At 43.4% G+C, this 26,571-nt stretch overlaps 1 protein-coding gene across 1 annotated transcript in view; it reads left to right on the top strand.

The window, feature by feature from the left end:
• The window catches only part of coro2bb (coronin, actin binding protein, 2Bb), a 52,895-nt gene that overhangs the window by 7,566 nt on the left and 18,758 nt on the right, over positions 1–26,571 (top strand). Inside the window, exon 2 of the mRNA XM_014123980.3 lies at positions 11,095–11,295. Within this exon, the coding sequence (XP_013979455.1) occupies positions 11,095–11,295 (201 nt within the window). The remainder of the gene's footprint in view (positions 1–11,094; positions 11,296–26,571) is intronic.

The raw sequence follows: 26,571 nt of genomic DNA, 5'->3' as shown, positions 1-26,571 counted from the left end.
GTATGTCCTGTTCCTGCTCCCCGCACTAGCCCAAAGGTGCGTGTTACTAGCCTGGCGCCTCCTATGCCAGTCCCACGTAGCAGACCTCCAGTGCACTTCCATTACCCAGTGTTCCCTGTGCCTGCTCCGTGCACTCTTCCTCCAGTACGCCTCCATAGCCCGGTAAGGCCGGTGCCTGCTTTGAGCACGCGGTCCACAGTGCATCTCCCCAGTCTGGTGAGACCAGTTCCAGCACCCCGTAGGAAGCCTCTAGTGATGGTCAATGGTCCGACATCTCCAGCGATAATCCATGGCACGAAGCCTCCAGTGATGATCCATGGCCCGGAGCCTGTAGGGATGATCCTAGGCACAAAGCCTCCAGTGATGATCCATGGCCCGGAGCTTGTAGGGATGATCCATTGCACGAAGCCTCCAGTGATAATCCATGGCCCGGAGCCTCCAGTGATGATCCATGGCACAAAGCCTCCAGTGATTATCCATGACACGGAACCAGTAGTGATGATCCATGGCACGGAGCCTGCAGCGAAGGTCCCCAGTCCGGAACCTACAGAGACGCTCTTCAGTCCGGAGCCTCCAGCAACGCCTCCCAGTCCGGAGCCTCCAGCGACGCCTCCCAGTCCGGAGCCTCCAGCGACGCCTCCCAATCCGGAGCCTCCAGCGACGCCTCCCAATCCGGAGCCTCCAGCGATGCCCTGCAGCCCAGAGTCATCAGCAGTGGTCTGCAGCCCGGAGTCATCAGCGGCGGCCTGCAGCCCGGAGTCATCAGTGGCAGCCTGCAGCCCGGAGTCATCAGCGGCGGCCTGCAGCCCAGAGTCATTAGCGGCGGCCTGCAGCCCAGAGTCATCAGCGGCGGCCTGCAGCCCAGAGTCATCAGCGGCGGCCTGCAGCCGAGAGTCATCAGCGGCGGCCTGCAGCCCAGAGTCATCAGCGGCGGGCCTACAGCCCAGAGTCATCAGCGGCACCTGCAGCCCAGAGCCTTCAGCGGCGGCCTGCAGCCCAGAGCCTTCAGCGGCGGCCTGCAGCCCAGAGCCTTCAGCGGCGGTTGGTGGTCCGACGCATCCGGCGAGGCTCCATGGTTTGGTTCCTCCAGACAGCGGGGGGATCAGCGGGCAGTGGGGGTACCACGCCCGGAACCAAAGCCGCCGCCATAGACAGTTGTCACCCACCCTACCCTCCCTTTGTGTTGTGTTGTTTTTTTAGGCGCGGTCGGTGTCCGCACCTTTGGTGGGGGGGGGGGGGGGGGGGGGTACTGTCACGTCCTGACCATAGTGAGTGGTTCTTTTCTATGGTAGAGTGGTCAGGGCGTGACAGGGGGTGTTTGTCTGTTTTTGTATGTCTATGTTCAGTTTCTAGTTTTGCATTTCTATGTTGGTGTTGTTTGGCATGGCCTCCATTAGAGGCAGCAGGTTGTCGTTGTCTCTAATTGGAGGTCCTATTTAAGTTGATGTTTGTCCCACGTGTTTGTGGGTGATTATTCGTTGTGAGTGTATTTGATCCTCCTGCGTCACGGTTTGTTGTTTTGTGTATATTTTGAAGTGTTTAATTGTTGCATTCGGTTTCACTGGTTAAATAAATATGTGGAACTACGAAAACGCTGCATCTTGGTCCACTCCTTCTAACAGCTGTGACAGCCACTCTGATCTCCAAAAGCTCTTCCCGGCTGTATGTAATAACACAAAAAAAATGTCTGGCCTAATAATGTAAGAAATAACACATAAAAAAAACGAAATACTACATAGTTGCCTAGGGGCTAGAAGCACGGCTGCCATCTCTATCGGCGTCATGAGACAACACTGCATACACAGTATATCCCTTACTACCTCAAGATAGCAATCTGCCTTTGTCACAGGCAAGATCTGAACCCTGATCTCCCACGTGAGTTAGGCTTACGGTCTCACTGAGAACATGTGCCATGACTGCGACTTCAAAATTAGTGTTACCCTCAGCTTAAGTGTGAATTTCTTCTTGTCCTAATGGTAAAACGTTGGCTTCTCATGTGCACCAAGGTTCAGATCTTAGCCTGCCTGTGACAAAAGCAGATTGCTATCTTGATCTAGTAAGGGGTATATGTAGTGCTGTCTCTATTAGCCTGATATTCTATATTATAGTTTAAATACAATATCTAAAACATGCTGTGGCTTAAGTAGTTGACAGACTTGGTATGCAGCAGGCACTGTGTGTACTGAAAAATACGACAGTTTGATACTGTTTAATACATCCTTGATTACCACAGAGCTAATGCTGGCATGTCTGTTTTAGCTGACGTTCAAACAAATGGGTCTTTCACCGCATAGACCAACTATATTCTTTTCCCTCCACTGAAAAGCAGTGTTAGCCAAAAAATATATCTTCACACATTATTAATCTGCCTGGCATTCAGATAGCATCCTGCTTAGGTCTCCCCGACCAATTTATTTATCAATTGGGGTCTCAACTTACTGTTGAGAGTTAGTATAGTAGAATACACAAAGTGCATTTAAAGAATGTGGTTATGCATCATCAGTTATTCTCTTGTTATGTCAGTCATTGACAGTCACTCAATTAGCCTATGTCAGCTAAACATTTTTTGGGGTAAATTAGTCTAGCCAGCTATCTAAACCCTGTAGTAATCATGGCCAAATTATCGACTAGGCACGCAGGGCACATGCACAGGGGGCTGACCTTTAGGGGCCCCCATTCATTTTGTTAGTCACTCTCACTCAAATATCCTATTAACATGGCATAAGTCATGGCAAAATGTGTAGAATTACAGCAAATTAGCTTTTAAACTGCACATTTTTCCACCCCATAGCAAAATCTGTAGGATTGCAGGAAATTAACTTTAAAATGTTTTTTTCTCTCTCTGCCGTCAAGAGGGGAACCACTAAAATGTTTTGCCTGGGGGGGGGCAACCAAATCTCGCTTAGGGCCCCAAAAGGCTAGGGCCAGCCCTGCATCCTGTCACTGTGTCCAGTGTGCCTACAGGTACATGTGGTGCACCAATCAGTCAGATTGTCTCCCTCACATAGTAATCAGTCATGGCTCTACAAACACAATGCATCTCTTTCTCTGCTCCCTCGCCACAAACTTACAACCATTTGTTTCCAACACCTTTTTACAGCCTAAGTCTGTGAGTGAAACATGATATGTTCCTGTGCATAAATAAGAATGGACAATCTCATAATGATCAGATAATCTCTTGGCTATAAATATATAAGCTCCTTATCGGTGCTGCTACTGCACTGTACAGTAGCAGGTCCCAGCATGATCATTTACAGCTGCTGACGTGAATTCACTTTCTGCACCTTTCAGCACTTCAGCTGGAGAGCAGTGTCACAGGAGACAGTATTTCCCTGCAAGTTGGATTTTTGACAGCTTCGCTCGGCAGAAACGTCATGGTGCTTCAGCATTTCAGTTTGACACCATTAGCCATCCTGTCACAATGTCCACAGAAGGTGGCGCCTCTCCCCGTTCGGGCAGCACTCGGCGGTCGTCGTCGCCGGCCTACTAGCTGCCACCGATCCCCTTTTCTGTTTCGTTTGGTGATGTCTGTTTAGGTTAGCACCTGTTTTGGGTTAGGTCATTAGTGGGGTTATTTAGTCTGTCTGTTTTTGGTTTGGGGTTGTGCGGGATTAATTTTGTTTCGTCCTACGTAGGTTGGGGATTTGATTATGCTTCACTGTGCTGTATTTTAGGCATGAGGGTCTGCTGGGCTGTGTCCCAACTCATTTTGGAGTTTATTCCTGTTGTTTTGAGTTTGTACCCTGCCTTGTATTTTTGCACTTATTTCATTAAACGTGGGTTTCACGTAATTCTGTCTCCTGCGGCTGACTTCACCCCTCCTACACGCTAGAGACAGTTTCTGACACATCCAACTACTGTATATGTACGCCTAGTTCAAAAAAAAAAAAAAGTGTTGTATGAACGCTCAATGTGAAGCTGTCTTGACTCCAGTGGTGATTTTAGCATGTAAATCTTAGTGGGGCAAAAAAAAAAGTGGGATGTATGCCAGCAAAGCCACACAACAACACAACACTAAACAATACACTAATTGCACGAACTGTTAGGGTCTACATAAAGCTGTCCCAGCAGCACAGTCCCAACAGCAGTCCCAACATCTTACCACTGCTACACCTGGCTATCAGCGGAGCCTTGTCTGACAGCGAAACAGTTCATTCAGCCTCATTTACTGTCTTATAAAAAAGCATAGCTGATATGGCTGGCTTGCTTAAAGAAATGTGGTTTCTACTGAAAATTGAAATGTACAAACTATGACATAAGGGGACGACAAGCGGATAAGAGGCTATCCGTAATTTCGATTAAGACATAATGAGCGAAATAGGACGGACTTAGTCAATATAACTATTTGTTCAGCACTTTTGAAATGTACAGTGACAGAATTCAGAACATGGGCCATTCTTACACTGTTCTCCCTGTACACCAAGTCAGAACCGTAGGATGAATAAAGGGGGCATATAAAGCTGACAATGAAAGCTCTTACAATATTAGATGATTACATTTCTCAAAAACAGGTTATAGGCTACATGTGCACAACCAAGTCAGAACAGTAGGTGAAATTAAGAGGTGAAAATAGACCAAATTATTAGGGTGAGGCACATGGGCTACTAACAGCTTATTACATAGCATACCCTTAGTATTACTTTCTTAGCTACAGTATACGTATATCCCTAGTATGTTACATAATTTATGCAGCAGCATACAATGCATTTTTGGACTCACCTTGTTGTGCTGTGCTCACTTGAACAGGAAGATAGCGCGGCTGTCCTTCATCGGCAAATTTTGTCATTAAACTTTGACATCAAAGCCACGGACTTTCAAGACAATTGGGAACTCTGAAAAAAAAGGTTGAATCATGATGACGTCAGTGATCTTCAGGTCGTAGCTCTAGAAAGAGGTCCAAGTTCCCGAATTACAGTTCCGAGTTGGATGAAAGTTCAAAACCTGTTTTCTCAGTCGTAAATGTTTTTTTTCCGAGTTCCCAGTTGTATTGAACTCACAGGCAGCCACTGATTCCTTCCAAACCATTAATTGTTGAATTTGCGATTTCCAACTTGTTGTGTATTGTTTATGTCCAATGGCCGATGAGCACCGATATGTTTTATCTATAATTTCTCTTCATTATTTCTCTTCAGATGACAAGGATTAAAAAGGATTTGCCAGTAGATTGTCGACTTGTTTCATGATAATAACTGCTAGCTAAGAATTTGAAAGTATGATGTTGACATGATTAGTCCAATCAAAGATACTGTAGATATAATGTGACCTGATGTCATTTTATCTATGGCCAATGACCTTGAGCCTTCTTGGATGTGCACTTCTAATGTAACTCTATCCTTTTCATACGTGAGTTCCAAATATCTCTAACGGTCGCCCCAGCGTGACTTTTTTTATGCACGTGATGTCAGAATGCTCTCACCATTCCAAAATGTGATTATTACGCAACAGGACATTTAATCCACGCTGCCCTCAAACCAAGGCATGCTGCCTGTTATTATTTATAGGCTGTTTTCAACTTGTCAATTTAAAATTATTTTCAAACAAGTTTTTATTTTCTAAGAACAGTTTGAATTGAGGTGTGTTCCACCTCCTCATTAATTCATATTAAAGTAGGCTTTATTTACTTTTGTGGACAATTTATAGTTTTGGAATTTCTGATCCGGACAAAATTCCCCAAGTACTTCCAAATTTTTTTGTGCAGTTCAAGTCTGCAGACATTTGCGCATCTCCCATCAGAACAGCATCTGCACACATGTGTTCACATTTTCCATCTGGTGCCCGCATCGCAGTCATTGTTGTTTTCATTACTAACAATAACTTTGGAAATGTGTGCATTTCTATCAAAGTAAGTGTCTTATTACGTTATGTCGTTTCTCTGTAGCTCAATATATTTGTGTATATTCCTTATAACCACGGACACTCAAAGTAATGTTACTCATTTCATAACCTTTATGGTGTTATATTCAGTCGTGCTTATGTAGCTAGCTACATTCTTCTATTAGCTCTGTAAAACAATGCTAATTGCATCAGAGAAGTATTAGCTTGTGTTGTCTTTTGAAGCTGCCCTGGCCTTATGACTCCCAAGTGGCGCTGCGGTCTAAGGCACTGCATCTCAGTGCTAGAGGTGTCATACAGATACCCTGGTTTGAATACAGGCTGTATCACAACCGGCCGTGATTGGGAGTCCCATAGGGCGGTGCACAATTGACCTAGAGTTGTCTGAGTTTGGAGAGTGTAGGCTGTCATTGTAAATAAGAATTTGTTCTTAAATGACTTGCCTAGTTAAATAAAGGTTAAATAAATGAAAGATATTTGACCATGGTTTGTTTTCATTTGGACTATTTAGCATAGCTCTGTTCTGCCCTGCCCTGCCCCCTTTGTTGAGCTCAACAGTTAGTGTTTGTTACTGTTGTAACTCAAATTTGTGATTTTGTCAATGCAATATATTATTTTTATAGCAGTGTTTATTATGTTTCTTCTTCGTAATATTGTTTTATTGCTATATCCTGATATCGTATTCTAATTACTAATAATTCCTCTTTATTCTGTACTTTCAGAAACCACACACACAAACAGTATTTGCCGATATCATAACTGGAACTGGAGCTGGACATCTTTGGAGCTGAAGATTGAGGCCAGCTTTTGTATGCTAGCGTACACTCCTTAACAGTTTTACTGGATGAAAACACAGCGAGAAAACACATTTTGACCAAACGTCAGGCTGGGAAGAACATGTCTTATATTGCATAGCGGGTCATGTAGGTTGGCAGTGGCATTGTTGACTAAATGCAGGCATCGCAGCAGAAAATAGAAGCGGTCTTGGGAGAAGAGGGTGGCAAAGAAGGGAGTTGCAAACATAGGATCTGTGCTCCAGTATTCTCTTGGGGAGTTCTTCTTTACTATTCCCGTGAGAAGGACAGTCACCAGGAAGGTATACATTTCACTAATTGTGGTTGTCACCCATTCAGTGAGTTTCCCCCTCACTCCTGGCTCTCTCTTCTCCTGTAGCTCCATGGCATAGCAATTGGTGTCCTCTACTATGTCTCCCACCAGCTCCTCTGTCAGAAACAACTTTAAGCACTCTGCCTCAGATGGAAATGGCAAGGGGCTTTGCACTCCAGACTGGGACTCATCAAAGAAAACAGCAGGGCCAGAAGGGGTGAAATGGCTGGTGGCCTTCCAGCTACTACAGAACTCATATACTTCATCCACTATCGGTCTGCCTCCATCACCACCAGCATCTTCAAAGGGACCTGGGACTTCGTAAGTGGACAAGGGGTCCTCAGATTCAAGGTTCTCAATGGCTACAAGGTTGGGGGGCAGCTCCTCACTGTCACTGTCAGATTCTGATTCCTGACTTTCATACTCAGACTCATTGTCAGACTTTCAAAAAATGTCCAGAATTTCCCCATTTGTGGGTTGTCTCCTTTTGAAAGACATTGCTAATGCTACAGCTTAGCTCACTAGCTACATACATAAACAACAACACTGAATGGCTCAGAGTGGAAGTGAGAGGTTACGTGATTGACTGCCGGCACGCACCACTTCTATCAATAAATTACTATCAGAAAATGTTTTGTGTGGTAATTATTTATATATTTACTGTTTTATTCACATGTTTTCAAGTACTGGTGACAAATGATGCATTTCGATTCTTGCATAGATTGTAATGGACACATTATGTGTGTAAAATACTTTTTTGAAGGTTGAACTGATTATGATGAGCTAAGCTAATTCCATCTATGTGTGGAGCCATGTTTGTTGACAGACAATGCATTCTGGGTTTCACGTAATCGTCTGTCAGACCAAAATTAGGTGAGTAAGGGTTCACTCCTTTTTCAAGAACTTCCGGAAGTGAATGGTGGGATGTGAATGATGGTAGATGACACACCCCCTTCAACATGCATGCTATAAACAGACCAAACTCATCTTGTCTACCATTGTTCAAATCCCACCATTTAATGAAGCTGCCAGTTGAGGACTTGTGAGGTCTGATTGTTCTCGGGTCCGTTTGGGTCTGAGTCCAACTTATTGGACCGGAGAAGACCTTTATGCTATAGCCTATGTTTAAAGATGTATTTCCATAATGAAGCAATGCAACTTGAGCAATTTGGATTGCAAACCTGTTCAACATTTTTTGTGAATATGGGGCAGGCTTTTTAACCTCTATGGGCTAGGTGGGACGCTAGCGTGCCACCCGTGGTGCACTCCATCAACAGCAGGTGCATTTCAAGAGCGGCAAATTTGAATCCAAATAAATGTCAAAATTCAAATTTTTCAAAAATACAACTATTTTACACTATTTGAAAGATAAACATCTCCTTAATCTAACCACGTTTTACGATTTCAAAAAGGTTTTACGGCGAAAGCATAAATTTAGAGTATGTTAGGACAGTACATTTACAAGAGTTGTGTGTAATGTTTTGTCAAGTCAAAGACAGGGTCACCAAAACCATAAAACCAGCTAAAATGATGCACTAACCTTTTACAATCTCCATCAGATGACACTCCTAGGACATTATGTTAGACAATGCATGCATTTTTAGTTCTATCAAGTTCATATTTATATCCAAAAACAGCGTTTTACTATGGCATTGATGTTGAGGAAATCGTTTCCCTCCAATAACCGGCAGTCAAGTCAGCGTCACAAATTAAATAATTAAAATTAGAAAACATTGGTAAAATATTATATTGTCATTTAAAGAATTATAGATTTACATCTCTTGAACGCAATCAACTTGCCAGATTTAAAAATAACCTTACTGGGAAATCACACTTTGCAATAATCTGAGCACTGCGCCCAGAAAAATACGCGTTGCGATACAGACTAGACGTCATGTTGGGGAGATCTAAAATCGAAAATACTATGTAAATAATCCATTACCTTTGATTCTCTTCATCAGATGTCACTTCCAGGTATCACAGGTCCATAACGAATGTAGTTTTGTTCAAAAAAGCTCATCATTTATGTCCAAAAAGCTCCGTCTTGTTAGCACATGATCTAAGCCAGCCGGACTTCTCGTCATGAACGAGGGGAAAAAATATATTTACGTTCGTTCAAACATGTCAAACGTTGTATAGCATAAATCATTAGGGCCTTTTTTAACCAGAACATGAATAATATTCAAGGTGGACGAATGCATACTCTTTTATAACGTATTGGAACGAGGGTACCCAACATGAACTCGCGCGCCAGGTGTCTAATGGGACATCATCGTTCCATGGCTCTTGTTCGGTCAGATCTCCCTCCAGAAGACTCAAAACACTTTGTAAAGGCTGGTGACATCTAGTGGAAGCAATAGGAAGTGCCAAAATATTCCTCAGCCCCTGTGTTTTTCAATGGGATAGGTTTAAAGGTAATACAACACATCAGGTATCCACTTCCTGTCAGAAAATGTCTCAGGGTTTTGCCTGCCAAATGAGTTCTGTTATACTCACAGACACCATTCAAACAGTTTTAGAAACTTTAGAGTGTTTTCTATCCATATATAATAAGTATATGCATATTCTAGTTACTGGGTAGGATTAGTAACCAGATTAAATCGGGTACATTTTCTTTATCCAGACGTGCAAATGCTGCCCCCTAGCCCTAACAGGTTAACGAACTAGGCTATAACGGACTAACATTCAAATTGGAGTTGATGAAAACGCAATACATAAAAGACCGTAAATACACAACTTGAAGCAACGACATATTTATCCATGGAGAACGTTCTGATTGGCCAGTGAGCGGCCAAGCCTCGACACACACCCACAACTTGTTTATTCATCAAAACCCAGCTTTTTCTTGCCACCGGTGGGAGCCAGTAGAGAAGAGGAAGAGTTGGCTCAGCACAGATGTGCATAGTCTACACTGGAAGCTATTTCTGGGGTAGACACGTAGAAAGAAAAATCTTTATCATCAGGAAGGGAAAATGGTGTTTTCTTAGCATTTAAAAAAGGTAGGATCTACTCCTAACAGATACTCCATGATCATGCATGGTGGTTGTATAGCCAACAGTGTGTTTCACAAGAAAGCCATTGAAATGATTACTGTTCCATCTACCATTACATTTTGCTCCTATTTCTGTTGCATTTTTTCCACATTCTATTTTTAGTTGTAATGGAGTTGTAATGGCTTAAAACAACAATCATCTTCCTAAAAGTAGGAAAAATAATGATGCCCTCACTAGCTACGGCTTATCCTTGGAATCCTCTCAGTGGAAAAAAACTGCTACATATGAAAATAGGTCAAAATCCTTATGCCATGATGACTATTTGATACGTGTTACAACATCATGTGGGCAGCAAGGCCGTGCACTGACAGCTGTTCTTCTGCCTGTCCCATTTCTCAGCTAAGGACATGATGGCAAATGAGAAACGTTGGCTTTAAGAACTCAAACCCCTCCAGCATTGTCAGTAAGTAAGGAGGAACACAGTCAAACAACATATGGGTTTATATTAACATAAACTCCAAGCCACAGAGAATAACAGCTTACCAACCTACCCAGCCCACCAGAAATTACCAGCCCCTATTTCACGCACCTTGCTGTCTATGGATCACATACTCAGAGTTGAATATCAGACAGACAGTGGAAATACGCTCAACTGTATCGAGGGCTAATTGATCTTGATAGGGTAAGCGTTGCCTCCCAGTGTGTAGCTGCCAGCCCTAAATAAGCTGCAACCCCTATTCTTTTACCAGATGATCCTGTCGCTCTGAAGGCTTTCTCATCTGTCTGCTCATTACACCTTGGCTATCATTCCCTTAAGTAACCCACCATGCCAAGCCACAAAGACCCACAACACTCTCAGGTCACCTCATATTAAATCACAACTACACTGACAGCCTGGGAGGACAGCCAAGGACTACTGCCTGCCTCCATTCACATTGAAAATATCATCACTAAGCGTTGCAGGGGTCATTTGCACACTTGAAATCTCCAACAAAAGACAACCAAGACAATTGGTCTTGTATAACATTGTGAAGTGTAAAACACCTCTAGGAAGTGTCCTGAAAAGGACATAGAATACGAAAATAAAGAAAGAGAATGTCTCCTCTTTGCGGACAGGCTGTTTACTGTTTCACTGACATTCTTCACTGTGCTTTGTCCCCAGATATCATGGCGTCCGACATACAGAAGCTCAAAGTTTCGGAATGTGTACGGCAAGGCAGGCAACCGAGAGCAGTGCTTTGATGGCATCCCCATCACCAGAAACGTCCATGACAACCACTTCTGTGCTGTCAATGCCAAGTTCCTGGCCATTGTCACTGAGACTGCAGGTGGAGGGTCCTTTCTCGTCATCCCTGTCAACAAGGTAGGCTGCACACCATAATGACATTGAAGGCTCTATTTTAACAAACCTAACGAAATGGTAAGTCTAAGTGCTGGCGGTAGCTCTATAGGTTCGGGGTGTGTCAGAAATATTTGTGCTATTTTCACAACCAGAATGATAGGCGCAGTAGCTGGCGGTGGTGCGAAAGGGCTGGGTTTTGATGAATAAACAAGTTGAAGGTGTGTCGAGGCTTGACCCCTCACTTGCCAATCAGAACGTGCTCCATGGTTGACATTGATTACCAAAGCTATAGCCCCAGTCGGTATCAGATAGAACATCGCGGCCCTGCCCGCCTGTAGGGAAAATAACCTGTGGTTACCTAGGTTACTCCATTGGCCCACAGCAAAAACTTCATATTTTTCAAACACAGTTTTCTTGTTGTCAAGAAACTTCTTTTAATCAATTACAAAACTACATTTAAGAAAAGTACAACTTATCTAAAGATTACTTTTCATCCTTGCCTGCTCCCTAGCATTCTCACAAAAAAAGCATAATATTGTAGTGCTTCCCTCATGCCCCTTTTCATGATGGTGCTAGCAGCCACTTGAGTGAGTGCTAGCTAGCTACCTACTGGAACATTAAGCTAGCCAAGACCAACAGCACAAACAAACGGACTATACAGCTACAAGTATTGAGTGGAGTTACAAACAGATTATACAAAAAAAGTGAAATGTCTTATCTGTGATTAAATGTTTTCCACAAACATAGCTATGTGTAGCCTACTTGGACACTGGTTCCCCACATTTCCCACTCTACCACACCGAATAGCCTGAAGTCACAGGGCTTTTCTCGCAGCCCCTACGTGGGAGAATTGCGAACCGTAGGTTAGGATTTTTTGACCTGGTTAAATGTACATTGAGCAACACAGCAGCTTTTTGGCATGTTTTGTTATTTCTGTATGAAAAAAAAACATTTGTGGGTGTGGTCACGGGGTACAATACTGTTCAAAAGTTTGGGGTCACTTAGAAATGTTCTTGTTTTCCATGAAAACATACATGAAATGAGTTGCAAAATGGATAGGAAATATAGTCAAGACGTTCTAGAAGTTCTAAATAATGATTTTTTATTTAAATAATAATTGTGTCCTTCAAACTTTGCTTTCGTCAAATAATCCTCCATTTGCAACAATTACAGCCTTGCAGACCTTTGGCATTCTAGTTGTCAATTTGTTGAGGTAATCTGAAGAGATTTCACCCCATGCTTCCTGAAGCACCTCCCACAAGTTGGATTGGCTTGATGGGCACTTCATACGAACCGTACAGTCAAGCTGCTCCCACAACAGCTCAATAGGGTTGAGATCTGGTGACTGTGCTGGCCAATCCATTATGGACAGAATACCAGCTGACTGCTTCTTCCCTAAATAGTTCTTGCATAGTTTGGAGCTGTGCATCGGGTCATTGTCCTGTTGTAGGAGGAAATTGTTTCCAATTAAGCGCCGTCTAGAGTGTATGGCATGGCATTACAAAATGATAGCCTTCCTTCTTCAAGATCCCTTTTACCCTGTACAAATCTCCCACTTTACCACCACCAAAGTACACCCAGAGCATCCCATTGCCTCCACCATGCTTGACAGATGGCATCAAGCACTCGTCCATCATCTTTTCATTTTTTCTGCATCTCACGAATGTTCGTCTTTGTGATCCGAACATCTCAAGCTTAGATTCGTCTGTCCATAAAACATTTTTCCAATCTTCCTCTGTCCAGTGTCTGTGTTCTTTTGCACATCTTATTTTTTCTTTTTATTGGCCAGTCTGAGATATGTATTTTTCTTTGCAAATCTGCCTAGAAGGCCAGCATCCCGGAGTCGCCTCTTGTGAGGTGTCTGTTTCTCAAACTAGACAATCTAATGTACTTGTCCTCTTGCTCAGTTGTGCACCGAGGCCTCCCACTCCTCTTTATTTTTTGGTTAGAGCCAGTTTGCGTTGTACGAGATATTCAGTTTCTTGGAAATTTCTTGCATGGAATAGCTTTCATTTCTCAGAACAAGAATAGACTGACGAGTTTCAGAAGAAAGTTCTTTGTTTCTGGCCATTTTGAGCCTGTAATGAAACCCCCAAATGCTGATGATCCAGATACTCAATTAGTCTAAAGAAGGCCAGTTGTATTGCTTCTTTAATCAGAACAACAGTTTTCAGCTGTGCTAACATAATTGCAAAAGGGTTTTGTAATGATCAATTAGCCTTTTAAAATGATAAACATGGATTAGCTAACACAACGTGCCATTGGAAAACAGGAGTGATGGTTGCTGATAATGGGCCTCTGTACTCCTCTGTAGATATTCCCCCCAAATAATCTGCCATTTCCAGCTACAATAGTCATTTACAACATTATCAACGTCTACACTGTCATTAAATTTGCTATTTTAGATGAAAAGGAAATTACAGAAATTGTGCCTAAGGTATTTTATACAACATTTCACATTATCATTTTTTTAACATAGTTTTTTTTACTATTTTGACATTTTCTTAATTATATGTATTCATCATTGTCATGTCTAAATGTCCATATGTGCCTTGATGATACTCAGAAACATGTATTTACCACATCAAAATCTCAATATTTGACATTATTTTAGGAATTATCTTAATAACAAGCATATAGGGTTCACATATGGGAAACATTATCAATATCAATTGTAATTTAATACACCTTTTCCTCAAAAAATATGTGCTGTGATGGTAATGACTCAGCATTGTGGTAATGACAGAGTGTGGTGAAAATAACACTTCATATAAAACGACTGATGAAAAGTAAGATTAAACATTTTAATGTCACAGTTGACGATATAGAACACACCACTCAAAACCTCAAAAAACAAAGATACATGCCTCAATAACTTAAGCATCTTTTAGAACAATTTTGGGATTCAATGCATTATTCAGATATACATGAACAGGGTTGGAAACACTGGCTGACATTAGGGCTCCCGAGTGGTGCAGCGGTCTAAGGCACTGCATCTCAGTGCAAGAGGCGACACTACAGTTCCTGGTTTGAATCCAGGCTGAATCACATCTGGCTGTGATTCGGAGTCCCGTTGAGCGGTGCACAATTGGCCAAGCATCGTATGGGTTTGACTGGGGTGGGCTGTCATTGTAAATAACAATTTGTTCTTATTAACTGACTTGCCTTGTTAAATAAAGGTAAAAAAAACATTAAACAAATCATTGTTCACTGGCTGCAGTCTATTGATTCAGACTCATGAGATAGGTGTGTGCTCACTCAAGATTAGGTTTTGCCCTTAATGCACTCTACTGCTTAAAAGGATCGGACCCTTTTTCTCAATCTTCGCATAAAATTACATACCCAAATCTACAGTTGAAGTCGGAAGTTTACATACACTTAGGTTGGAGTCATTAAAACTCGTTTTTCAAACACTCCACAATTTTCTTGTTAACAAACTATAGTTTTGGCAAGTCGGTTAGGACATCTACTTTGTGCATGACACTTGTAATTTTTACAACAATTGTTTACAGACAGATTATTTCACTTATAATTCACTGTATCACAATTCCAGTGGGTCAGAAGTTTACATATACTAAGTTGACTGTGACTTTAAACAGGTTGGAAAATTCCAGAAAATGACGACATGACTTTAGAAGCTTCTGATAGGCTAATTGACATCATTTGAGTCAATTGGAGGTGTACCTGTGGCTGTATTTCAAGGCCTTTCAAACTGTGTCTCTTTGCTTGACATCATGGGAAAATCAAAAGAAATCAGAAAAAAATATATTGACCTCCATTATTCTGGTTCATCCTTGGGAGCAATTTCCAAATGCCTGAAGGTACCCGGTTCATCTGTGCAAACAATAGTATGCAAGTATAAACACCATGGGACCACGCAGCCGTCATACCGCTCAGGAAGGAGACGCATTCTGTCTCCTAGAGATGAACGTACTTTGGTGCAAAAAGTGCAAATCGATCCGAGAACAACAGTAAAGGACCTTATGAAGATGCTGGAGGAAACAGGTACAAAAGTATCAATATCCACACTAAAACTAGTCCTATATCGACATAACCTGAAAGGCCGCTCAGCAAGGAAGAAGCCACTGCTCCAAAACCACCATAAAAAAGCCAGATTACGGTTTGCAACTGCACATGAGGACAAAGATCTGACTTTTTGGAGTAAAGTCCTCTGGTCTGATGAAACAAAAATACAACTGTTTGGACATAATGACCATCGATATGTTTGGAGGAAAAAGGGAGACGCTTGCAAGACGAAGAACACCATCCGAACCGTGAAGGACGAGGGTGGCACCATCATGTTGTGGGGGTGTTTTGCTGCAGGAGGGACTGGTGCACTTCACAAAATACCCGAAACGTTTGACCCAAATTAAACATTTTAAAGGCAATGCTACCAAATACGAATTGAGTGTATGCAAACTTCTGACCCACTGGGAATGTGACGAAAGAAATAAAAGCTGAAATAAATCATTCTCTCTACTATTATTCTGACATTTCACATTCTTAAAATAAAGTGGTGATCCTAACTGACCTAAGACAGGGAATTTTTACTACGATTAAATGTCAGGAATTGTGATAAACTGAGTTTAAATGTATTTGGCTGAGGTGTATGAAAACTTCCGACTTCAACTGTAACTGTCTGTAGCTCAGGACCTGAAGCAAGGATATGCATATTCTTGATACCACTTGAAAGGAAACACTTGAAGTTTGTGGAAATGTGAAATTAATGTAGGAGAATATAACACATTAGATCTAGTAAAAAGTAATACAATGAAAAAAACATGCGTTTTTTTTAAATGAAAGAGAAAGGCCATAATGGATTATTCCAGCCCAGGCGCAATTTAGATTTTGGACACTAGATGGCAGCAGTGTATGTGCACATTTTTAGACTGATCCAATGAACCACTGCATATCTGTTCAAAATGTTGTATCATGACTGCCCAAATGTGCCTAATTGGTTTATAAATACATTAATATTTCACTGTAATAGCTACTGTAAAGTGGACAGTGCAGTTAGATGACAAGAATTTAAGCTTTCCGCCCATATCAGATTTGTCTATATCCGGGGAAATGTTATTGTTACTTACAACCTCATGCTACTCACATTAGCCTATGTTAGTTCAACCGTCCCGCGGGGGGGACACCGATCCCGTAGAGTTTAACGAGAGAGCAAATTTCCTTGCAGACTGCACCATCAAGCATCACATGCCGTTTTGTCGCTGGATGAGGCTCAGGGACAATCCCAAGCACATTCTCTTGTTGGTACAATACAATGTCCTCTCTCACTGGCCAAAATAATTGGTTGGCTCCCACGCAACTCATCGTCTTGACTAGAGCGCAGCTCTCTGCATCTTGTGTAATACCAGTGTAAGGGTCTTCATCATCTGTCACAACACACCACTTTCCAATCAGTCCATCATGTATGTCTGCAATGGGCTGTGTTGCGCTAGGAGATGGCTGTGGTGCTGTGCAGGTGGAAGTGAAGGTTGTGCTTTGTCTGCCTCTGTTTGTTGAATTATCACGGTTTGTGCATGGGCCGAAACAATCACATAGATGTGGAGTCATTTGAAGGGCAGTTAGGTCATCATTCTGTAGGTGTAAGACTTCAGGTGACTGTGGTGGTGTGTGTTCCTTGACAGGTATGACTCCATAACCACAATTTTCTGGATAGTTGATCTTCTGTTTCTTTGGTTAATTTTCTTTAGCCTCCTTTTTTTTCTCTCACTGGGAAAGTTGTGAGATAGATTTCAGTTTATTTTCTCTTGAGTAATCTTTATTTATGTTTCTTAAGATACTGCTGGTATCTTAAAGGGTCTTGTTTGATTCTGTTTATATACACTACATGACCAAAAGTATGTGGACACCTGCTCGTCGAACATCTCATTCCAAAATCATGGGCATTAATATGGAGTTGGTCCCTCCTTTGCTGTTTTAAAAGCCTCCACTCTTCTGGCAAGGCTTTCCACTAGATGTTGAAACATTGTTGTGGGGACTTGCCTCCATTCAGCCACGAGCATTAGTGAGGTCGGGCGCTGATGTTGGGCGATTAGGCCTGGCTCGCAGTCGGCGTTGCAATTCATCCCAAAGGTGTTTGATGGGGTTGACGTCAAGGCTCTGTCAAGTTCTTCCACACCAATCTCGACAAACCATTTCTGTATGGACATCACTTTGTACACGGGGGCATTGTCATGCTGGAACAGGAAAAGGCATTCCCCAAACTGTTGCCACAAAGTTTGATGCACAGATTAATCTAGAATATCATTATATGCTGTAGCGTTGAGGTTTCCCTTCACCGGAACTAAGGGGCCTAGCCCAAACCATGAAAAACAGCTCCAGACCATTATTCCTCCTCCATCAAACTTTACAGTTGGCACTATGCATTCGGGCAGGTAGCGCTCTCATGGCATCTGCCAAACCCAGATTCGTCTGTCGGACTGCAAGATGGTGAAGCGTAATTCATCACTCCAGAGAACACGTTTCCATTTCTCCAGAATCCAATGGCCGCTAGCTTTACGCTACTCCAGCAGACGCTTGGCGTTGCCCATGGTGATCTTATGCTTGTGTGCGGCTGCTCGGCCATAGAAACCCATTTCATGAAGCTCACGACGAACAGTTATTGTGCTGATGTTGCTTCCAGAGGCAGTTTGGAACCTGGTAGTGAATGTTGCAACTGAAGACAGACTATTTTTACGCACTTCAGCACTCGGTGGTCCAGTTCTGTGAGCTTGTGTGGCCTACCACTTTGAGGCTGAGCAGTTGTTGCTCCTAGACATTTCCACTTCATAATAACAGCACTTACAGTTGACCAGGGCAGCTCTAGCAGGGCAGAAATGTGACGAACTGACTTGTTGGAAAGGTGGCATCCTATGACGGTGCCAGTTGAAAATCAATGAGCTCTTCAGTACGGGCCATTCTACTGCCAATGTTTGTCTATAGAGATTGCATGGCTGTGTGCTCGATTTTATACACCTTTCAGCAACGGGTGTTACTGAAATTGCTGAATCCAGAAATTTGAAGGGTGTCCACATACTTTTGCATATATAGTGTATGTCCTTGTCCTGTCCTTGGTTGATTTAGGGGTCATCTTATAGAAAAATAAAACACTTAGAATTAAAGTCAGTAACCAAAGTAAGTCACATAATGTCAACAATTGCTAGGAGTGGTGGTAGGAGTCAGGCGCAGAGAGCAGAGGTAAGGAAATAATGGATTTATTTTCTCCGGTACAAAACAGTCAACGCCAACACAACAGGCGCGTGAACAAAATGACCAACCCAGTAAATAACGGGCACACAGTCCGGAAAGAAAATCAAGGCGAATAGCCAGCACATCCAAAAAGCACACTGACATAAAATAATCCCGCACAAACCTGGGTGGGCTAAGCAGGCTTAAATAAACACAAATCAAGACAATCAAATAGGGAACAGGTGCAACCAATAAGACATACAAACAGAAAAGGAAAAAAGGATCAGCGGCGGCTAGTAGGCCGGCGACGACGACCGCCGAGCACCGCCCGAGCAGGCAGGGGAGCTACCTTCGGTGGGATTCGTGACACATAAATAGACATCAAAATCACTCAATCATCCTAACATAATACAAAATGTAATGGTCTTATTTAGCAAATAAGTGTTCAATTTCATCTTAACCAACTTGTAATTTGTGTGTTTTTTCTGGTCTTAAGGTAAGTAAAAATGTATGAACTAATAAATGTTGTCATTACCACCACATTCTGTCCTTACCATCACAGTTCATTTTGTGGTGGTGCTGACGTGTGATGGGAAAGACATTTCGACACTATTTGGTCATAAATAGATGGGATTCCAGCATGCTAACTCCAGTTGAACTGCTAGCATAGAGTGTATCCTAAATACACATAATTATAACATAATTTTACAAATCTAACATAATTTGATGAAATTATAGCCTATTTGGTAATGACACAATAAAAATGTTATCTTCTCAGTCATATTTACCTTTATTTTTCTATAATTTTTAGGAAGGCTCTAAAAATTATCAAAGACTCCAGCCCCCCTAGTCATAGACTGTTCTCTCTGCTAATGCACGGCAAGCGGTACCGGAGCACCAAGTCTAGGTCTAAGAGGCTTCTACCCCCAAGCCATAAGACTCCTGAACAGCTAATCAAATGGCAACCCGGACTATTTGCAAAGCATCATGACTTTTGTAAGTGAGGTCAAAAGTCTGGGTGTGAGACAGGACAAAAACAGTGCAAAACAGGAAAATCCAGACATGAAATGCTTTAGAAAATAACATTTAAAAAAACAAATTGAAAGCTGGTTATTTTAAAAGCTGGTTATTTTAGTCTCTACTTAATGGATGTGCGGGGAAAAAATCCAAGTAAACATTTCATCTCAAAAATCTAACCCTGAGACACAAAAAGTCACATATTTGCAAAATCATCCAGCTACGTTATTACCATTCACATGTCTAGCTGATAATTATGAACTAAAACGTTTGCTTTGTGTACACTAATGGTCAAAAGTTTTAGAACATTCTTAATTGTCACTATTTTCTACAATGTAGAATAATAGTGAAGACATGTAAACTATGAAATAACACATATGGAATCATGTAGTAACCAAAAAAGTTTTAAACAAATCAAAATATAATTGATATTTGAGATTCTTCAAATATCCACCCTTAGCCTTGATGACAGCTTTGCGCACCCTTGGCGTAACTCTCAACCAGCTTCACCTGGAATGCTTTTCCAATAGTCTTGAAGGAGTTCTCACATATGCTGAGCAGTTGTTGGCTGCTTTTCCTTCACTCTGTGGTCCGACTCATCCCAAACCATTTGGTTGAGGTTGGGGGATTGTGGAAGCCAGGTCATCTGATGCAGCACTCCATCACTCTCCCTATTGGTCAAATAACCGTTACACAACCTGGTGGTGTGTTGTGTAATGGCCTGTTGAAAAACAAATGATAGTCCCACTAAGCCCAAACCAGATGGGATGGCGTATCGCTGCAGAATGCTGTGCTAGTCTCACAAAGATACACCGGTTAAAACCAAAAATCTCAAATTTGTAATCCAAACCAAAGGACAATGTCCATTGCTAGTGTTTCTTGGCCCAAGCAAGTATCTTCTTATTATTGGTGTCCTTTAGCAGTGGTTTCTTTGTAGCAATTTGACCATGAAGGCCTGATTCACACAGTCTCCTCTGAAAAGTTGATGTTGAGATGTGTCTGTTACTTGAACTCTGTGAAGCATTTATTTGGGCTGCAAAGAGGCTGGTAACTCTAATGAACTTATCCTCTGCAGCAGAGGTAACTCTGGGTCTTCCATTCCTGTGGCGGTCCTCATGAGAGCCAGTTTCATCATAGCGTTTGATGGTTTTTGCTACTCCACTTGAAGAAACTTTCAAAGCTCTTGAAATTTCCCGGATTGACTGTCATTTCTCTTTGCTTATTTGAGATGTTCTTGCTATAATATGGACTTGGTCTTTTACCAAATAGGGCTATCTTCTGTACCACCCCTACCTTGTCACAACACAACTGATTGGCTCAAATGCATTAAGAAGGAAAGAAATTCCACAAATTAACTTTTAAGAAGGCACACCTGTTAATTGAAATGTATTCCAGGTGACTCCCTCATTAAGCTGGTTGAGGGAACGCCAAGAGTGTGCAAAGCTGTCATCAAGGCAAATGGTGGCTATTTGAAGGCAAAGGGTGGCTAATAGTGAAGTCAGCACGTTCCTAATGTGGAGGAAGACCTCCCTGCAAAAAAACAGACCAGTCTGACCATGTTTCGCCCGAGTTATCAACAAAAAGTGGTTTTGAGCGATGTAAGTGCAGTTGTGTAGTTGTGTTTAGTTATTTAAGGTTCCAAACATATGTAATTTTCTTAACCTATCTAGTGACTAAATGACAGCATAGGTTTCAAGTATCCTATCTGTAGTAACTTGACAAGGAATGCCCACACACATTTCTATATTACTTTCCTTTACTTTCAACCCAATAACTAAAAGGTGTACAGCCAGGTACACACGGTACAAATATAGCAGAACTATATAGCTGTCACGTCCTGACCAGTATAAGGGTTATTTGTTATTGTAGTTTGGTCAGGACGTGGCAGAGGGTATTTTGTTTATGTGGTTCGGGGTGGTGTTTTATGTAGTAGGGTGTTTGATTTATTATTTCCGGGTTTTTGGGGTTATGTTCTAGGTTTGTATTTCTATGTGGTCTCTAGTCTTTTGTATTTCTATGTCTAGTGTATTGGGGTTGGACTCTCAATTGGAGGCAGGTGTTTTCTAGTTGCCTCTGATTGAGAGTCCTATATATGGGTATGTGTTTGGTTAAGTGTTTGTGGGAGATTGTTTCTTGTTTTGCTGAGTGTGCCTGACAAGACTGTTTTGTTGTTCGTGAGTTCTTCATTTTGTTATTTTGGTGTTCTCTTGATTTAAAATAAATTAACAAGATGAGCATCCACATTCCTGCTGCGTTTTGGTCCTCTATCCCCGACGACAACCGTTACAATAGCCCACTCAACCGGTGGTAGAATCACATTGCACAGAACTCACTCTTAATGATGACATCATCAAAGGGGAAAGGTCACGGTCAATGCCAATAATAACCATGTAATTATTTATATAGTGTCCACACTATAACACTTCTCCCCCCTCAATTTAAATCCCCCCCGTAAGGAAAACAGAAGGTTAACAAGTAAACCACATCAGTGTTTTCTTTTCTTTACTACACAACACTGTAGAACTTCTGCTGGTGTTACTGTAAATGTAAACAAAACATCAACAAAAAATGACAGTCCTTATTTCTTTTCAACTAGGTCTGCTGCTCCAAACAAACACTAACACCACGAGTCTCTCAGTCTCAACTACAGAGTTAGTCTTTCAGGAGGCTTGTGACTACGCTGTGATCTGCGCAGTACTGCTGGTGTGCTACGAGACACAGGTAAGGCGTGTCCCAGTGGAGCTGGGTCTGAGGGCACAGGAGCGGGTTGGGTGTTTGTGAGAGAATGTACATCACCCTCTGCTGGAACCACTGAATGCCCCTGTTCCTCAGATGCTGTTTCCTGTGGGGTTTCAACTTGTATGCTACCACCCACAGCTGTTCCGTCTGAAAACATGGTCTTTGTCATAGCGCAGGCGGAGATGGTCCTGGTGTCTGCGCATGACTCGACCATCAGTCAGTTTGACCACAAAGGAGACGGGACCACTCTGACTCAGAATGATACCTGGCAACCAGCGTTGGCTGCTTGTGAAGTTGCGGATGTAGACAGTGTCATTGGGTCACTGCCTCTCCCTTGCGTGGTGGTCATGTCTCTCTTTTTGTTTCTCCTGCTTCCGTTCCACTCGTGTTCTGATGTTCAGATGCAGTAGATCCAGGTGGCTTTCTGCCCATTAACATCACCGCTGGAGCCTGTCCTGTTGTTGTTTGTGGCGTGATGCGGTACTGGAACAAGAACCGAGAGAGCTTAGTTGTGATGGTTCCCCCAGTCATCCTTTTTAGCCCTTCTTTCAGTGTCTGCACAGCCCGCTCCGCTAAGCCGTTTGAGGCCGGGTGAAACGGGGTGCTGCGGAGATGGCGGATCCCGTTTCTCCGCATGAATTCTTCGAACAAGTCACAGGTAAACGTTGTTGCGTTGTCGGACACCAGAGAGTCCGGCAGACCATGGGTTGCAAACACCTGCCGAAGCTTTTCGATGGTTGTGGTCGCTGTGATGTTGCTCATGATGTGTGCCTCCAGCCACTTGGAGTGTGCGTCCACCATGACAAGGAACATGTGACCCATGAAAGGGCCTGCAAAGTCTACGTGCAGCCTGGACCATGGGCGGTCAGGCCACTCCCACGGATGTAGTGGCGTGGGCGGCGCCATCTTCTGGTTGATCTGGCACTCAGAACATGATTTAACTTTGTCTTCTACCTCCTGATCCATGTTAGGCCACCAGATGTAAGATCTGGCTAAACTTTTCATCCGGGAGGCACCCGGGTGAACCTCATGGACCTCATCCATGACTTGTGCACGGCCAGGGGGTGGAACAACTACTCTGGACCCCCAGAGTATGCAGCCATCCTGCACACTCAGCTCAGTTTTGCGCTTTGCATAAGGTCTTAGGCCATCATCCTCTATGACAGGAGGCCAACCCTGCATCAGGAATCTTTTCACTTGGGACAGGATAGGATCCCGGTCTGTCCAGTGTTTGGTCTGTTTGGCATTCACAGGTGAGTTTGACAATCTCTCCATTAGGAAAATTGTCTCGGGAGGCACCACAGTTGTGGCAGGCATCTCTGGTAGGGAGACGGCTGAGCGCGTCTGCGTTTGCATTGTCCTTCCCCGCTCTATACACTATCGTGTACTGGTAAGCTGACAGTGTCAGGGCCCAGCGCTGTAACCTTGCTGAAGCCATGGGCGGAATGCATCTTGATTCACTAAAAAGGCTCATCAGTGGTTTGTGGTCAGTGCATATGGTGAAATGACGACCGTAGAGGTACTGATGGAAGCGTTTCACAGCAAAGACTATGGCCAGACCTTCCTTGTCTAACTGTGAATAACCCTTCTCAGCACACGTCAGCGTACGTGATGCGAATCCAATGAGTCTCTCTGACCCGTATACCATCTGATGAGAGAGTACTGCCCCGACGCCATAGGGTGAGGCGTCACATGACAGGATGATCTCTTTGTCTTGGTCAAAATGAACCAGAAGTTGTGCTGATTGTAGTAGTGCTTTCACTTCCTTGAAAGCTTTGTCTTGTGCTGGCCCCCACTTCCATTTACAGTCTTTGTGGAGCAACTGATAAAGTGGAGCCAACACTGTTGACAGCTCAGGGAGGAACTTACCATAGTAGTTCACCATGCCCAGGAACGACCTGAGCTCTGACCCATTCTTGGGGTTTGGAGCATCCTTGATTGCCCTGACTTTGTCCTCCACAGGACACAGACCCTGCGCTGTGATCTTGTGACCTAGGTATGTCACACTCTGTGCTTGGAATGTGCACTTGCTACGCTTCAGGCGCAGCCCTGCCTCAGAGAATCTCTTTAACACCTGGTCCAGATGGTGGAGGTGCTCCTCCTCCGTCTCTCCTGTAACCAGGATGTCATCCAGGTACACTGCTACATGAGGGATCCCCTGCAGCAGATTGTCCATTGTCCTCTGGAAAATGGCTGGGCTGGACGCCACTCCGAAAACCAAGCAGTTGTACCTGAACAAGCCTTTGTGCGCGTTCACTGTGACACACTCTTTTGAGTCCTCGTCCAGGAGGAGCTGTTGGTAGGCGTGACTCATGTCAAGCTTTGAGAACATCTTGCCTCCTGCCAGTGTCGCGAACAAGTCCTCCACCCGCGGAAGCGGGTAAGCGTCTAGCTTAGAGGCCCTGTTGATGGTGAGTTTGTAGTACCCACATATACGCACCGTGCCGTCACTTTTCAGAACGGGAACGATAGGAGCTGCACAGCGGGAGAACTGAATGGGAGTAATGACGTTTGCTTCCTGCAGCCGCTCCAACTCATCTTCCACTTTCTTTTTCATGGCGTAAGGCACTGTCCTGGGCTTGAAAAAGCGAGGCTCGGCCTGAGGATCCACGAACAGCTTAACTGCAGTGCCCTGCAGTGTGCCCAGTTCATCTTTGAAAATCTCTGGGTACTTTTGAATGACATCCTCAGTCACTCGGGTGTGTTTTATCTCACCCCAGTTCAGTTGTATTTTGTTTAGCCAGTCACGCCCTAGTAAACTAAGCCCATTCCCTTTCACCACCAGGAGCCGTGTTCTCGCTTCCTGGCTGTTGTTTGCAATGTCCACCTCTAGAGCCCCCAGCAATGGTATGGTCTCCCCGGTGTACGTACGCAGTCTGATCCCTGCCGGTGTGAGGGCAGAAACCTGTCTTGAGCCCCATTTTTGTTTGTAGGTCTCCTCACTTATGACAGAGGCAGAGGCCCCCGTGTCAACCTCCATCCTCATCTGCTTTCCATCTACCTCCACTGTAGATTAGATAGGCTCTGCGTGCGGCTCCCTCACATTAAACATGTTGTAGGAACAATGTTCTTCCTCCACCTCTGTGTTCTCTAGGTGGTGCGCTGCTGACTGAGGCTTTGGTGCTGTGAACTTGCCCAGCCCAGTCCGCCCACCCTCTGGCTTGCTCCTAGGACCCCTGCATTTTTTTTTTGCTAAATGTCCCTTTTTGTTGCAATTGTGACATGAACTTACAGTTGTTACCATAATGTGTCCCTCCACATCTGAAACATTCCACTGCTTTTCCCCTATTTTCTGCCACCTCTTTTGTCACCTGATGCACTGCACAACTTTCACTGTTGGCCTTTTAAATATTTTTCACATTACTAGCGGCCATCTCCATCCCTTGAGATAGTTCCAATGCTCTCTTGAAAGTCAGTGTGGCTTCCCCCAGCAACCTGCGCTGTATGCTGTCCTCATTAATGCCACAGACTAATCTGTCACGGAGCATGTCCTCTAACATAGCCCCAAACTCACAATGTTCAGAGAGTTCGCGTAATTCAGCAACAAAGTTAGCAACAGACTGACCTGGTTTCCGAACATGGCAGTTAAACTTGAACCTCTGGACAATCACTGAAGGCTTTGGATTGTGGTGAGTCTGAACGAGAGCAACTAGATCCCCAAAAGGAATTTCTCCCGGTCTCCGTGGTGTAGCCAAATTCCTCATTAGCTTATAGGTTTTAGCCCCACACACACTCAAGAGAATAGAGCGCTGTTTAGCCTCATCTGTGATTCCATTTGCCAAGAAAAAGTGTCCCAACCTTTCCACATATTCCGTCCAGTCCTCGTTCTCTTCAACAAACTCAGTGATAGTCCCAAACATTGCCATTATAACGCCAACTTGTCCTTGATCCTCGCTAGCGATTTTCACTTGCTGCTGATTGTCCCCGTTGGCGTTTCCGTCCAGCGGCACCTGCTCTCCGTCGCACATTAAGCTAGCTAGCTAACTGACTACCTCCACTGTTTCTTAGCTAGCTAGCACCTCGCCCTGTACAAGTTGATAAAGTTTTATCCTCGTTGCCAAAAAGGTGTAGTACTTTCCTTTACTTTCAACCCAATAACTAAAAGGTGTACAGCCAGGTACAAACGGTACAAATATAGCAGAACTATATAGCCCACTCAACCGGTGGTAGAATCACATTGCACAGAACTCACTCTTAGTGATGACATCATCAAAGGCGAAAGGTCACGGTCAATGCCAATAATAACCATGTAATTATTTATATAGTGTCCACACTATAACACTATCATGCTAGCTAGTCTTAGTATTATCCTGGGAGACGTTACATGAGAGACAGGTGGGATGAAAGTAACACAAAGTT

This window comes from Salmo salar, chromosome 10 (assembly GCF_965601325.2).
Source record: "Salmo salar chromosome 10, fSalSal1, whole genome shotgun sequence".
In the NCBI taxonomy this organism is placed as follows: Eukaryota; Metazoa; Chordata; class Actinopteri; order Salmoniformes; family Salmonidae; genus Salmo; species Salmo salar.
The sequence above is the reverse complement of the archived record's forward strand: the minus strand, read 5'-3'. Positions and strand labels throughout refer to the sequence as shown.